This window comes from Rana temporaria, chromosome 3 (assembly GCF_905171775.1).
Source record: "Rana temporaria chromosome 3, aRanTem1.1, whole genome shotgun sequence".
Classification (NCBI taxonomy): Eukaryota; Metazoa; Chordata; class Amphibia; order Anura; family Ranidae; genus Rana; species Rana temporaria.
Window position 1 is genome coordinate 53,467,361 of NC_053491.1, and position 15,011 is coordinate 53,482,371.

Sequence of the window (15,011 nt, forward strand, 5' to 3'; positions counted from 1 at the left end):
GTGTTTGTACTTTAGAGTTTTGACCAATGGACTTGGATAATCCGACAACGCGCATTTGTTGGCGGACAATTTTAAAGCATGCTATCCCACATTTGTCCATAAAATCCGACAAGAATTGTCCGATGGAGCGTACAAACGGTCGGATTTTCCGACAACAGCCTGTCATCGCACAATTCCCGTCGGATAATCCAATCGTGTGTACGAGGCTTTAGGGCCAGCTTTTCTCTAGAGTGAAGCCAACTCCGGATATCAACATAGAAAAAAAGCACAGAAAAGCGCCTCCAAGTGCAATGTTTAATGTACAATATAATAAAAGTATCCAACGCTTACATCTAGGTAAGGACTGGTATGCTTGTGGGAGATTGAAATCTCCTTGGATTTTTTTCCCCAGCATCTAAGCGTGTCCTGAGCGATCACGAGTCCAGGCTGCGAGAGCCGCAAGGAGCCAGAGAGAAAGCCGGCTTAATCCCTTAAAGGAGGAGATGATGGTCTGCCCGTGGAACAACGCTTCTGGGCGTTTGACGTCAGAGGGATTGGGGAAACCACAACGCGTTTCAGTGCATGCGCAATGCTCGTACAGAGCTTGTGTGCTCCTTTCTCAAGTGTATTGACATGCTCTGTACGAGCCTTGCGCATGCACTGAAACACATTGTGGTTTCCCCGATCCCGCTGACGTTGCACGCTGAGAAGCGTTGTTCCACGGGCAGGCTATCCTCTCCTCCTCCAAGGGATTAAGCCGGCTTCCTCTCTGGCTCCTTGAGGCTCTCGCAGCCTGGACTCGTGATCGCTCAGAACACGCTTTAGACACTGGGGAAAAAATCCAAGGAGATTTCAATCTCCCATGAGCATACCAGTCCTTCCCTAGATGTAAGTGTTGGATACTTTTATTATATTGTACATTGCACGTGTTGGGGTGGATATTGTAAGCTCCGTTTTTTAGAAGTAATGTGACATACATACTGATATATCAGTAAGTAGTGTGAAGGAAGGGGGGGGGGGGGTGGGGTTGGAGGGGTGAGGTTTTAGTTATATGGTCATATAGAAACTGATGGAAAATGAAAGACAACTACAATCTGCTGTTTGTTGTTATCTGAAATGTAATCTATTTAGCTCAGCCTATAGGTCTTCATGCATAATCCAGCCATGAGAATGCCATTATGGTGTGTCGTGTGGAGGGACGTCATTGCACGTTTCTCATTTGTCACTGTACTTCTCTCTCTTGCAGATTGAACAAGTTAGTCAGCTGGCTGTACTTGCAGAGGCCGCATTAGATTACCACAGACAGTCAGCCCAGATCCTGGAGGACCTCCATAGCAGGTTACACAACAGGTGAGACACTGGATCCCTCTGCTTGTTACACTCCAAGACACTGCACTCTGCATGTTACACTCCAAGACACTGCATGACATGTGAGGGGGAGAACAATGCTGTACCCAGACATTCCCATCTAAGGAAGAACTCTGCTTAGCTCTGTTTGTGTGATACTGAATGAATAATATAACCCCCCTGCAATTGAATCCTCCTTGAGACCTCAAAGCAAATATTTAACTGAAATAAGTAAAAGTAATACACTCTCACAAATGTAAAACCTTGTGTGGAAAGCACAACTGAGGGGAAGACTGGTAACCAGGAACTGACACTAAAGCCTAGTACACACAGGCAGAGCAGGTATCTCTCATCTGATCTTCTGCTTCCTCCTGTGTTCCGTCAGATATGGCGACCCATCAGAATTGGTAACGGAAGTGACGTTCTGTCGCCGCCATCTTGCTGCACCCCGCACTTCTCCATAGTAATGGTACAGCGAGAAGGGGGCAAGTGGACATCTTGTTACACCCACCAGAGTTTTGCATTTCACGGTTATTTTTAACAGGAAACGGAGCTTATATGTTTAAGCACTTCAGCCCCAGAAGAATTTACCCCCTTCCTTACCAGAGCACTTTTTGCGATTCTGCACTGCGTCACTTTAACTGACAATTGCGCGGTCGTGCGACGTGGCATCCAAACAGACATTGACGTCTTTTTTTTCCCCACAAATAGAGCTTTATTTTGGTGGTATTTGATAATTTTTTGGTATTTTTTTCTTAAAACCAAAAATAGAGCGACATTTTTGAAAAAAAATGCAATATTTTTAACTTTTTGCTATAATATCCCCAAAAAATCTATGAGAAAAACTTTTTTTCCCCCCTCAGTTTAGGCCGATATGTATTCTTCTACATATTTTTGGGGAAAAAAATCGCAATAAACATATATTGATTGGTTTGCGCAAATGTTATAGCGTGTACAAAATAGGGGATCGTTTTATTGTATTTTTATTTTTTTTACTAGTAATGGCGGCGATCTGCGATTTTTATTGTGACATTGCGTCCGACATATCGGACACTTTTGACACATTTTTGGGACCATTCACATTTATACAGCGATTAGTGCTATAAAACTGCACTGATTACTGTGTAAATGTGACTGGCAGGGAAGGGGTTAACACTAAGGGGCACTGAAGGGGTTAGATATGTTCCCTAGTGTGTGATTCTAACTGTAGGGGGAGGGGGACTCACAAGGGGAGGAGACCGATGTGTGTTCCTCTGTACTGGGAACACGCATCGGTTTCCTCACCTGACAGGACCGTGAATCTGTGTGTTTACACACACAGATCCACAGTCCTGCCGTGATAGCGGGCAATCACGGGTGCCCGGTGGACATCGCAGCCGCCGGGCATGCGTGATGCCGGCGGCGCGCGCCCCCTAGACAGCCGGGAAGCCCAGGACGTCATATGGGCAGTAGGGAAGTGGTTAAATACAGTATTTGGAAATCCAACTTACTGTTCAGATGTCCAATTTTAAAAGCAGCGGCAAACCTGCTGACCTCACAGGTTTGCGAATGTGACGGAACACCTCTGGGATTTCCAAATACTGTATTTAAGCATATATGCTCTGTTTTGTGTTAAAAAATAACTGTGGAATGCAAAACTCTGGTGGGTGTAAAATATGTCCGCTTGCCCCCTTCTCAGTGTATCATTACTGTGGAGGAGTGCGGGGTGTAGCAAGATGGCGATTACGGAACATCACTTCCGTTACCAATTCTGACAGGTCGCCTTATCTGACGAAACACCTGCTCTCAGTCACATTGGTTGGTCACGGAAGACCAATGAAAACTGATAAGCTTCCTTCATCATGGGTATCCTGAATCTGCATACTAGCTGGCCGAGGTGACTCTGAGAGTGAGAGGAAGCACAGGGTGAGAGGTATTATTATGAAAGTTTATTAAGTAATTGCCCCAACCATACCCTTTAGAATGTATGCATTTTTATCCATCCATCCAAAAAAGATCTCGGTCCCTGGAGAGTCTTTCTCCCATTTTATTTATTTTTTTCTACTTGCTTTATTTTTGTTTATACATTTTTCTAATCTTTTAAAGATTAGGAATAGTCAAATGAATTGTGCTTAATCACTTCCCACCTTGCCTATAGCCAAAAGGCCGCTATAACGTGGTTACTTTGCCGGAAGAGGCGTCCATGGACGTCCTCCCGTGATCGCTCTACCTGCGCAGGTGGCACGCTCTGCATCCTTCAGACACAGCTGACTACAGATCGGGTAAAGGGCTAATCACAGCGGCCCTTTTAGCACGTGATCTGCTGTGTCCAGTGACAGCTGATCACAATGTAAACACAAGCACGGTTATCATTTCCTTACGCTGACGGGGAAAGGAGAAGAGTCGATAACGGGCTTGTGTAAAAGGAACATCTACACTGATTATAGGTGTAGAAATGGATTAAAATAGAGGGCGCACTGCTCTAGTGCGATAGACAACAAACATTTTATTGAAAGTAAAGCATAATAAATAGCTACTCACAAACATAGGTAGTAAAAGCGCTCATCGGGCCACTCCTCTACTCTCCCAGGCTAGCCAATGGCTGTGATGATGTTATGTCTATCGTCATCACAGCCACCACTGGCTCTGATGAAGGACATACCTTTTGAAATGCGTCCGTTAGAGGGGACACCGGTGAGGTCCCCCCTGAGCTCGAGTTATTGGATAGCCTTGGAGAGTAGAGCCATGAGAGGTGGCCCGATGACCGCTTTTACTACCTATGTTTGTGAGTAGCTATTTATCATACTTTACTTTCAATAACATTTTTGTTGCATAATGCACTTTAAAATAATTTTTAAGTTTTATATGCCACAAATTGAATAACTGTTGCACTAGTTTCATCTTTCTGGGTGCATTTATGCATACTCATTTAGATGATTTTTTTTAACAGTGGTTTCTTATGTGCGTTCTGCTACATTTACATGTGCTTTGAAACGTTCTTAAAAAGCCCTTAAAAATTACAACCTCGTACATCTATTTCCCAAAGACAACCTCTGGATATGACGCTGGGCGCGTGCACTTAACTTCTTTGGTCGCCCATGGAGAGGCTTGTTCTGAGTGGAGCCTGTACTGATTAACCGCTGTATGGACTTGGCCACCGTGCTGCAGCTCAGTTTCGGGGTCTTGGCAATCTTCTTATATATAAAATGGTATACCCGCGCTAATATGGACCAATAATAACAATTGCTAGAGGGTGCCGCAAACACCGTAAGGGTCAAACACTACCCATAGGGAAACAACAAATAATCAAATGGTGGTGTTGCACTCCCACATCAAATAAAACCTCTGTGAGTATATCGAACAGTAGGTAGAAACAATAAACATAGCTATATAAAAAAGTGAATAAAGTGCTTATGTGCTAAAATCAGGTGACTTGAAGTGGAGCAATAAATAGTGGAATAATAAAGTGGAGCAGAATATGTATTACAACATAAACATGAATAAGTCCATTGAAAGTGTTGCTGTGAGTGCTGGCGGATCTCAGAAGGGATAATGGGGATACTTCTAGATCCAAAGTGCAATAATGCAGGTGCTCTGTAATGGTGACAGGTGGCACTTGTGACTTCGGTGATGGGTGGCTCTTCGGTGTGAGTAACACCGGAGGTGTACTACCTTCTTACCTTACTGCTGTAAGGTAAGCAGCATAAAAGGTATGGTGGAATGTTGGGTCATTCTGGATGGAGAGGGGGTTCCTTCCTTCTCTGGCGTTTCCCAATGTTGTGCAGATAAAGGCTGGGAGGGGGCGCTCAGAGGGCCAGGTATAATGGGGAGATGAGAGAAACAGAGCCTCTTGGTGTAATACGTTTTTTGGTTCAAAGTATTGGCAATTTATTAAATAAAGTAATCACATTTAAAATGACATAAAAATTCATTAAATGAAACGAGCGGCGAGCTCGAGACCTGTTCGTATCCCTACGCGTTACGTCACTGTCACGATAACTTAAACAGGGATAGGGATAGCGGTACACAGAAGTGTTTATATAGCATGTATAGTAATCCGCCATTTTCTTGAAGACCCCCTATTGAGGCATGGGGGCAGCCATTTCTCTAAAGTTTACTGGGCTATACCCGCGGCCATTTTGTTGTAGATACGGAGGACAGAATAGGGATATTCTAATGCGTTCAGTGTTTAAATAATGCAAGGTAAAAATAAATGATGGTGCATAAGACGCACCAATCCAACACACAGCCACTCGAATGTGTCTTATAGCCTAGGCCAACTTTATGTAGAGCAACAATTTTTTTCGGATCCTCTGAGGCCCCATACACACCATAGAATCCATCCGCAGATAAATCCCAGCAAATGGGTTTCAGCGGATAGATCCTATGGTGTGTACACGCCAGCGGATCTGTTTCCGCGGATATATCTCCCCTGGGATGGATTCCAGCAGATCGAATATTTGCTGACATGCAGAACATATCCATCTGCTGGAGTCCATCCCAACGGATGGATCCGCTGGTCTGTACAGACTCACCGGATCCATCCGTCCGAAGGGATCCCCCGCATGCGTCGTAATGATTCGACGCATGCGTGGAATTCCTTATATGACAGCGTCGCGCACGTCGCCGCGTCATAATCGCGGCGACACGTCATCGCCAGAGGATTTCGGCGCGGATTTCAATGCGATGGTGAGTACACTCCCTCGCATTAAAATCTGCTGAAATCCTCGAGAGGATTTATCCGCGGAAACGGTCCGCTGGACCGTATCCGCGGATAAATCCTCCCGTGTGTATGGGGCCTGAGAGTTCTTTGCCATGAGGTGCCATTTGTCCTTGGGACATGTCTGGCTGCTTTTGAAACTTAAAGGGAGTGGTAAAAAGATAACAATTGCTCAAATACTGTTTTCTATCACCCCCCACCACTCCCCCCATCTGTAGGTGTCGAACCCTTAGACAGTTGTCACATAAATAAGTGTCACCATTTGAAGATTTCTCCTCTATTCTTCAGATGGCAACTCCATATTTTTTATTCTCACATTCATTCCTGGAGACTTAGGTGATCAAGACCAACTGGAAAAAATGATTTTCCCTAATGGGGACGTGGATGGCAATAAAAACCTGACACTAACTCTAACCCCTCCCCATTTGAATATAGACTCACCAAAAGGTAATCTAGCCATCAAATCTAATGACCTTCTGTGGCCTACAATGGAGGTGCACTGTAGTCCTAGCAAGTGTCCGCCAAGCTCTCTCTAAAACGTACATTCAGTCAAACACTACCTGTCCTCTTTAACGTGTTGTCTTCAAAACTCACTTCACCATTTTCTACTCGCAGAATGAATTCTGCATCAAGCCGACCCAAGAGAGAACAGCCATCGAGATCGATCATGTCAACAATAGAGTCAAATGAAAAGCTGCAACATAATGGAGTCTCCTGTAATTCATCCATCAAATTATCAGGTACAGGTGACTTCCCCTCTTATGTTCAGTATTTTTCTTCTTTTTTTTTCTAAGGGAAATCTTTATTTTAGGCTTATTGTTTTTCACAAGTATATACTTCCCAGGTAAGCTGGCTTCTTGAAAGTTTTGCAATGCACAAGAGGCCTGTGACTGTTGGGACATATAATACTGACATTAATTGCACCTTGCATTGGGCAATTTGTTTAGCAGAACTGCTTTTACTTCTGTACACATTGATGTTTTTATACTGCATCTGTCTCAGGTTTCCTTACATAAATATACAGTATGTGTGTGCTTATATATAATATACACGTACCCATTTATACTGCAAATGTTAAATTAAAAACCTCCCAACCATGTTTGATTCCACTCACTATTAACCGACTCCTTACCTCTGCTAGAAGTCTGTATGAGCTACTCTTTCAGTAAAAAAGACCAATGCTGCATCTAATTATGATCCCTGCCCCTCCCCACCAAAAAATAACCCATACTTCTTTTTTTTAAACGTTGTAAATGGAGCCTTATGAGTGACGTAGTTTGTGCTCATCTGTGTGTTTAGGGGAGCTGCCTATGTTAGAACTTTGTTATTAACCACTTGCCTACTGTGCACATACACCCCCTTCCTGCCCAGACGAGATTTTAGCTTCCGGCACTGCGTCGCTTTAACTGACAATTGCGCGGTCGTGCGAAGTGGCTCCCAAACAAAATTGACGTCCTTTTTTTCCCCACAAATAGAGCTTTATTTTTGGTGGTATTTGATCTTTTTTTTTTTTTTTTTTGGGCTATAAACAAAAAAAAGAGCGTCAATTTTGAAAAAAAAACACTATTTTACTTTTTGCTATAATAAATATCCCATTTAAAAAAAAATTAAAAATTCTCAGTTTAGACCGATACTTATTATTCTACATATTTTTGGTTAAAAAAAAATCGCAATAACCTGGTTTGCGCAAAAGTTATATTGCCTACAAAATAGGGGACATAATGATTTATTTTTTATTTATTTTTTACTAGGAATGGCGGCGATCTGCGTTTTTTTTCGGGACTGCGACATTATAGCGGACACATCGGACACTTTTGACACATTTTTGGGACCATTCACATTTATACAGTGAACAGTGCTATAAATATGCATTGATTACTGTATAAATGTGACTGGCAGGGAAGGGGTTAACCACTAGGGGGTGGGGAAGGGGTTAAATGTGTAGCCTATTGAGTGTTCTAACTGTAAGGGGAGGGGGGTGACTGGGGGAGGTGACCGATCTGTGTCCCTATGTACAAGAGACACAGATCTCCTCTCTCCTTGACAGGACGTGGAGCTCTGTGTTTACACACAGAGCTCCACGTCCCTGCTCAGTTACTGGGCAATCGCGGGTGCCCAGCGGCCATCGCGGCATTGTGTTCCCAGTGACGCAACGAGTGTGCGCGTGCGGCGGCACGCGCACACGCCCTAGAGGCTTTAAATGACAGGAAGTCATATGATGTCCTGTCAGAACAATAGAGCATTCCCCCGCCGTCATTTGACGGCGGGCGGGTGTTAAGTGGTTAAGGAAACAAGAAGAAAGTGCCTTCTAAGTGCAGTATGTTTATACAGTTTATTTACTCAAAGGGTTACAAACACTCACAAGAGATGAGATAAGTACACACTCATTATAGGTAGCTGGAGCTACCGTTTCCTTATGACAGATCCCTTGGGTTCATTCGAGTAAAGCGCTTTTCCCTGATTCTAGCCAGTTTAGCTCAGACACGCTCAGGATGGGAAGGGGGGTTGGAGGAGTGGATGCACATTAAAGTGGATCTAGAGGCAGAAGGCTTTTTACCTTCATGCATTATATACATTTAGGTAAAAAAAACTTCTGCATGTCGCCCCACCTCCCCCGGTCACTCACCTGAACCTATTCTTGATCCAGCTCTCGCTGTCCTCATTGGCTCAGACACCGAGCCATTGGCTCAGACACCGAGCCATTGGCTCAGACACCGAGCCATTGGCTCAGACACCGAGCCATTGGCTCAGACACCGAGCCATTGGCTCAGACACCGAGCCATTGGCTCCAGCTGCTATCAATCACAGCCAGTGAGGAGGGGGTGGGATTGGTTGTCTAGGGACACACAGAACCATCTCAGGAGTGAGCAAGCACAAGAGCCCCCATAGAAAGTGAAGGGAGAACTGAGGAGCGCCGGTGGGGAACCGAAAAGAGGAGGACTGGGGCTGCTCTCTGCCAAACCATTGCACAGAGCAGGCAAGTACTGTAAAATAAGTTTGTAAACAATAATTAAAAAATGAATAAATAACAATCACTTTAACCCTAAATTCTTTCACGTGGATTGTTAGGCTGTTCAAGATTTCATTAACCGTAAATGTTTTTCTACTGACAGGCTTGTTTTTCTGAAATGAATCTATGGTTATCCAGTGTTATACAGCTAGCTTAGATGTGAATAATGCTTAGCGGAGTTCTCCTTTAAAATATTAATGGGAAAATACATATCTTGTGTGAAATGTGAGCAATTAGCATGTAGTTAAATTATTGCCTTGCAGCCGGCTTTTCAGAGTTGGAGATGATGTGATGAATATCAATGAGATATGCTTGTATTCGGTTTGTCTGATTTCATACCAGACCTACTATAATGAAACCAATTCTCATACATATAATTAATTGACTCCATAATAATTATAATAAAATGAACTGTGTGGTATGGATGCAATCTCAAAGGGCCTTTATTGCACAGTTCACACCCTAAATAAACTGTTATAAATGTGCCCTTATTTGTCATTGCAAGCATTCTCTCAGTCCTGATCAGACTTTTTGGCATATCTGGGTACCTTCACTTTAGGTCCTTCCTCAGTATTGGCCCTCTGGGTGCCCAGGGTGTCCCAAGTAAAGTAAGATTGCATTGACTTTGAGTTGATGGTTTGGGAGCCTGGTTCTACCCCTTTATCTAGTCTCAGGCCCCGTACACACGACAGAGTTTCTCGGCAGAATTCACCGAGAAACTCGGTCAAAACCCGGATTCTGCCGAGAAACTCTGTCTGTACAGTTTTGGCTCGATGGAGCCGCCGAGGAACTCGACGAGAAAATAGAGAACATGTTCTCTATTTTCTCGTTGTTCTATGGGAGAAGGCGGCCCGCCGAGCTCCTCGGCGGCTTCATCCCAAAACTCGACGAGGAACTCGACGTGCCAAGCACGTCGAGTTCCTCTGTCGTGTGTACGGGGCCTCACTATTCGCCATGGAGCCTAGTCACTGCAGTATCGTATAGAACCGACTCGCAGTCCGGCTTCTTTCGGCAACTTGTGACACGCTGTATGCGCCGGTCGGAAGCATGTCAATCAATTAGCATGTGAATAGGAACGCCCAGTCCCACAGATTACATACCCGGAAGCCGCGGTGAAAATATAGATAAAACAGTATGTACGGCAATAAAATTAAAAAGGTCAGCATAATGTCATTATCACAACTCGGCTCAATGTAATGTTAGAAATTTTTTTTTGGGTGAACCCCCGCTTTCATACTAAAGCTGACCTTCCTGCAACTGAAAATCGCTTGATTCCACATCGGTGCAATTCGTGTTGATGGGGGGAGTCCCTCCCGCAGAGCCCTTGTGCTCTCTCGCTTTTATAGAAGTGGATATATTGTTAGTTCTGTTTGTGCAAAAAAAAATCCTAATTTAAGATCTGTTTTCTGTGTTGAGGGTCATTTACTATGTCTTTCACACCACTTCCAACTCTTGTCTCAACTACTTCATAGAACTATCATTTTACCCCAGTGTTTAAATCAAACTCTCACAACTGCTGCCTCTCACCTGTGAGCCTGGTACTGGCTTTAAGAGCTGGCGAAGGGCTTTGCTGAAAAGTGATCCGGGCGACTCTACAGCTGCCCAATCACTTTCATGAGGCTCTCATCAGCAGCAAATGTTGGAGTGAGGACATTAATTTTAGGGCTATGAATTACGATCAGCTCTGAACTGAAGGCTTTTAATGCGTTGCCTATGGGGAATTTTGAGTGCCATTGTTTTTAGCAATTCCATGGATGTGCGCATTTAAGACTTAATGGGGCAGATCCACAGAGATCTGCACCCGCGCAGCGTGTCAGAGATACGCTACGCCGCTGTAACTTTCCCGGCTTTGGTTCGAATCCATAAAGATTTTGCGCCGTAAGTTACGGCGGCGTAGTCGTCTATCTCTCGTGGCGTAATTCAAATCGGCGAGTAGGGGGCGTGTTTCATTTAAATGAAGCGCGTCCCCGCGCCGAACGAACTGCGCATGCTCCGATCCTAAATTTCCCGCATTGCGCTAAATGACGTTGCAAGGACGTAATTTTTTGTGACGTGGATGTCAATTACGTCCAGCCCGATTCACAGACGACTTGCGCAAACAAATTATTTTTTTTTTAATTATACGCGGGAACGACGGCCATACTTCACATTGAGTACGCCACGAAATACCAGCTTTAACTATACGCCGAAAAAAGCCGACTAGACACGACGTAAAAAAATGCAACGGCCGCTCGTACGTTCGTGGATCGTCGGAAATAGCTAATTTGCATACTCAACGCGGAAAACGACGGGAACGCCACCCAGCGGACGCCAAAGTATTGCATCTTAGATCCGAAGGCGTACGAAGACGTACACCTGTCTGATCTAACCCAGATGCCGTTGTATCTTGTTTTGAGGATTCAAAACAAAGATACGACGCGGGTAATTTGAAAGTACGCCGGCGTATCGGTAGATACGCTGGCGTACTCTCTTTGTGGATCTGCCCCAATGTGTTTGGTAGCTATTTACTTGACGCATCCCAGTCATTTATAATTTACTAGAATTAATTTTGGTGTATTTTTTTTTTTTCCTGAGACTATGCATTTGATAAATAACTAGTATCGTGCAACCTAAAAAGTTGCAGCTACCACCATTTTGTGTCCAGGGTCTCTGCTTTCAAAAATGCATAACTTTTTTTTTTTTTTAAGGCAGATGTGCAAAAAAAAAAAAAAATGCTTCTGTAGGTAAGTGGTTTATGCCCTGCGTTGCATGTGATGGTGCCAATTCCCCACCCACAGACCAGAATGTTAAGGAGAGGAAAAGAATGCCAGCTGAGCATTTATAACCCATGTACTGCTTAGCCTGTTTTATCCGTCATATCTTCCCTATGAATGCGTTTTCATTAAACTGTTGAAGCTCATTGGGAAACGCTGATCTCCCAAAACCACTATCCCAAATATACCGAGCCATGCTGCCGTCCATTCAGGTTGGCCTGGACGGTCTGCGTGGTTTGTGGCGGACGGAGGTGCGGGAGCTAGACAGCGAAGACTGGGAGGACATGTGGGTTTCCCCGCTTCAGCCATTGGTTGCAGCTAGAGACAAACTGATGCAATTCAAAATCTTACATAGGATCTACTATACACCACAACGCCTGCATCGCATATACCCAGCCTCCTCAGATAGCTGCTGGAGATACTCTTGTACTCATACAGGCTTCACATTTTTTTTGGAAATGCCCACAGATTCAAGATGATTGGCGGGAGGTGCCTCAGTTCATCCATGGGTTAACCACTATTCCTATCCCCCTGGTGGTTAGTGTTTGTATCCTGGTAGGACTGCTGGCATTCGCTAAAGCAACACACACTTTTTAATAAAGTATCCTCCTATTTTAGAGAAAGACCATAGTTCTCAAATGGAAGTCAGCTGGACCCCCTACCTTGTCATTATGGAAACAGACAGAAAATACTGTGATACCCCTCTACAAAGCAACATACTTATCCCAAGGCTGCCCCAAAAAATATGAAAAATTTTGGTGGACAGACTTGGATTCTACAGTTGACGATCAGACCTTTAGTAGGCCAATCTTCCTGAATATATACATGAAGCTGGGATCTATGCCTAGGATAAGCGAGTGGTTGGGTAGGCCCCTACAGATATTGTACCAATATATTAATCTCATTACTCAGAGTCCAGTTCTGATGGCTAGAAGAGGAGGAAGGTCCTCCAAAATGTAATGCTCCATATCATTAACCTGAGCGGTGTGTGTTTTTAGAGCTTAGTGATATTTGGTTAGTTGGTAAGTTTAAGTTCTGAGTTGTATCTCGTTGGGCACAAGGCTATGTGGACCAGTTAGCCGGGGTATGGCCCAATGGCTCTGTTTTGTATCTATAACTCATAAACTTTTTTCAATAAAAATAATTTTTCAAAAAAACAAGCAGCTGAAGCTCAGAGGAGCCTGGTGCCAGTAGTTGTCCCCAGTATTGTTCATGTAGCTGCTATTTCTCTTTCTTAGAAAACGGAGCGGATCATTTGTCTTGTTCAGGTGCCTCATGGCATGTTCCCCAAGATCTCATTTCAGAAGCCATTTCGGAGTAATTTCAGCCTTCTCTATTTCTTCCTTCTCTGTTTAACACTGGAGTCTTCTACGAATGTCTCATAGCTTTGTTTTTACACAAAGGCGCCAGAAGGATAATTGTTTAGTTTGAGAAATAACCCAGACTTGGGGGGGGGGGGGGGGGGAGGCAATCCTCAGTCTGGTCACCGACTGAGACACATGCAATACAATAAGAGTAAATTGTTCATGTTTTTTAAAATGCTGTAATATTCCGTTTTTAAAGCCTGAGCTTCTGTGTTTACATGTGTGGTCAGTTTTACCGCAGAATTCTGGATGACTCGCGTACCAATTTTAGTTTTTTTTTTTTTTTTTTTTGTTTTTTCCACCTCAGCTTTTGCCAAATTCTAGAGACCAGCTCATGATTTGATGCTTCTTACGTCTCTGTTTGCAGTTTGCATCATATGTGGTGTTTTTTTTTTTTTTTTTCTTCTTTCCCTTTTTTTTATTTTTTTTTTTCTTCTTTTTTTTTCCTTCCTTTTTCTCGTTTCTCCCTTTTTTTTTATTTTTTTTTTTTTTATGTATACATATGGAAAAAGTTTGTATGTGTCGCCTTCCCACTAGGGTACTAAGAACTTGTCCACACACCTTTATATTCTTCACCCAACAAGGGTGGCTGAGACATGCTTTCCCGTAATACATTCAAACCCGACCCCCCCCCCCACCCGCCCCGTGGCTCCCAGGAGTCTAATGCTTATCCAAGGAAAGGAAAAAAAAAGAAATTCACCAAAGTAAGTAAAATTTTGCAAATGGCAGTCGGGAAATCAAACTTCGATCCGGAACAGCATATATGTACTGTGTTATCCGGAATATATAAATTAGGGACCTCTTAATCTCTCTGCATAGCTCCATGTTTTTTTGTATTCCTTCCACTTTTCCCATTTGACCTTAATGTCACTATTTGTCTCCAAGAGGCTGTCCTTTAGCTCTTCTAACCTATAGGTTTCCTCCACTGCGTCAACCCAGTTCCACAAATGTGGACTTTCCATTTCGTGCCACCTTTTTGGGATCAGTCTCTTGGCTGCATTCAGCAGATGAGGAATAAGGGATTGCTTGTATTTTTTTATACCCTCTTGACACCCATGAAAGAGCACTACCCAAGGGTCTTTCTTTAACTCCTTGCCTGTGATCTCCTTTATTTGCTTTAAGATTGTGTCCCAGAAAATTTGTATTTTAGGGCATGTCCACCATAAATGGGCCATAGTTCCCCTTTCAGGGCATCCACGCCAGCACTCCGCGGGCTGGGCAGGATTAATTTTGTTAGCTTTATCGGGTGTGATATACCACCCCGAAATGCACTTATAGTTTGCCTCGGCAGTTTGTATGTCTATTGCTGAGGAATGTATTAGTTGCATAGTCCTCTGAAAAGTGTTAGTCCCTCTCGTGATTTTTAACTCCCTTTCCCATTTTTCCAGAAACGGTGCCTCCCCCCGTGACCCTATCTTGACCAGTATCCCGTATAATTTCGTGATCGTGCTCTTAGAAATCTTAGATTTACATATCTTCTCCAGTTGTGTCGGCTCCGCCACCGTCCGCAGAGGGCAGGGGAGGCTCCGTGTAAAGTGAGACAGCTGAGAGTAATGCCACCTATCAAGATCCCAAAAATCTGTTCTAGACTTAAGATCTTCATAGGTCATTATCTCCCCGTCTTTTATAATATCCCCTAAGTGAACCGTGTCCTTCCTAATCCAGTTCCCTCCTATTTTTTTTTCCCCAGGTGCAAAGTAAGCGTTTTCTTTCAAGTTAATTAGTGGAGAATTGAATTCCCTTTCGAGTAGTGTCTGGGTCCGATCCCACATTCGTAAAGTGTCCCGTGTTATGTCGTATGCTTTGTGATCCAGTGCTCTGTATTGTGCAGGAATCCAGATAGAGTTGCTCAGCTGTGT

General features: G+C 43.8%; 1 protein-coding gene across 1 annotated transcript in view; it reads left to right on the forward strand.

The window, feature by feature from the left end:
• Positions 1-15,011, forward strand: part of SH3GL3 (SH3 domain containing GRB2 like 3, endophilin A3) — a 181,842-nt gene that overhangs the window by 153,498 nt on the left and 13,333 nt on the right. The window contains exons 7-8 of the mRNA XM_040342568.1: positions 1,226-1,329; positions 6,641-6,765. Coding sequence (XP_040198502.1) covers positions 1,226-1,329; positions 6,641-6,765 — 229 coding nt within the window. The remainder of the gene's footprint in view (positions 1-1,225; positions 1,330-6,640; positions 6,766-15,011) is intronic.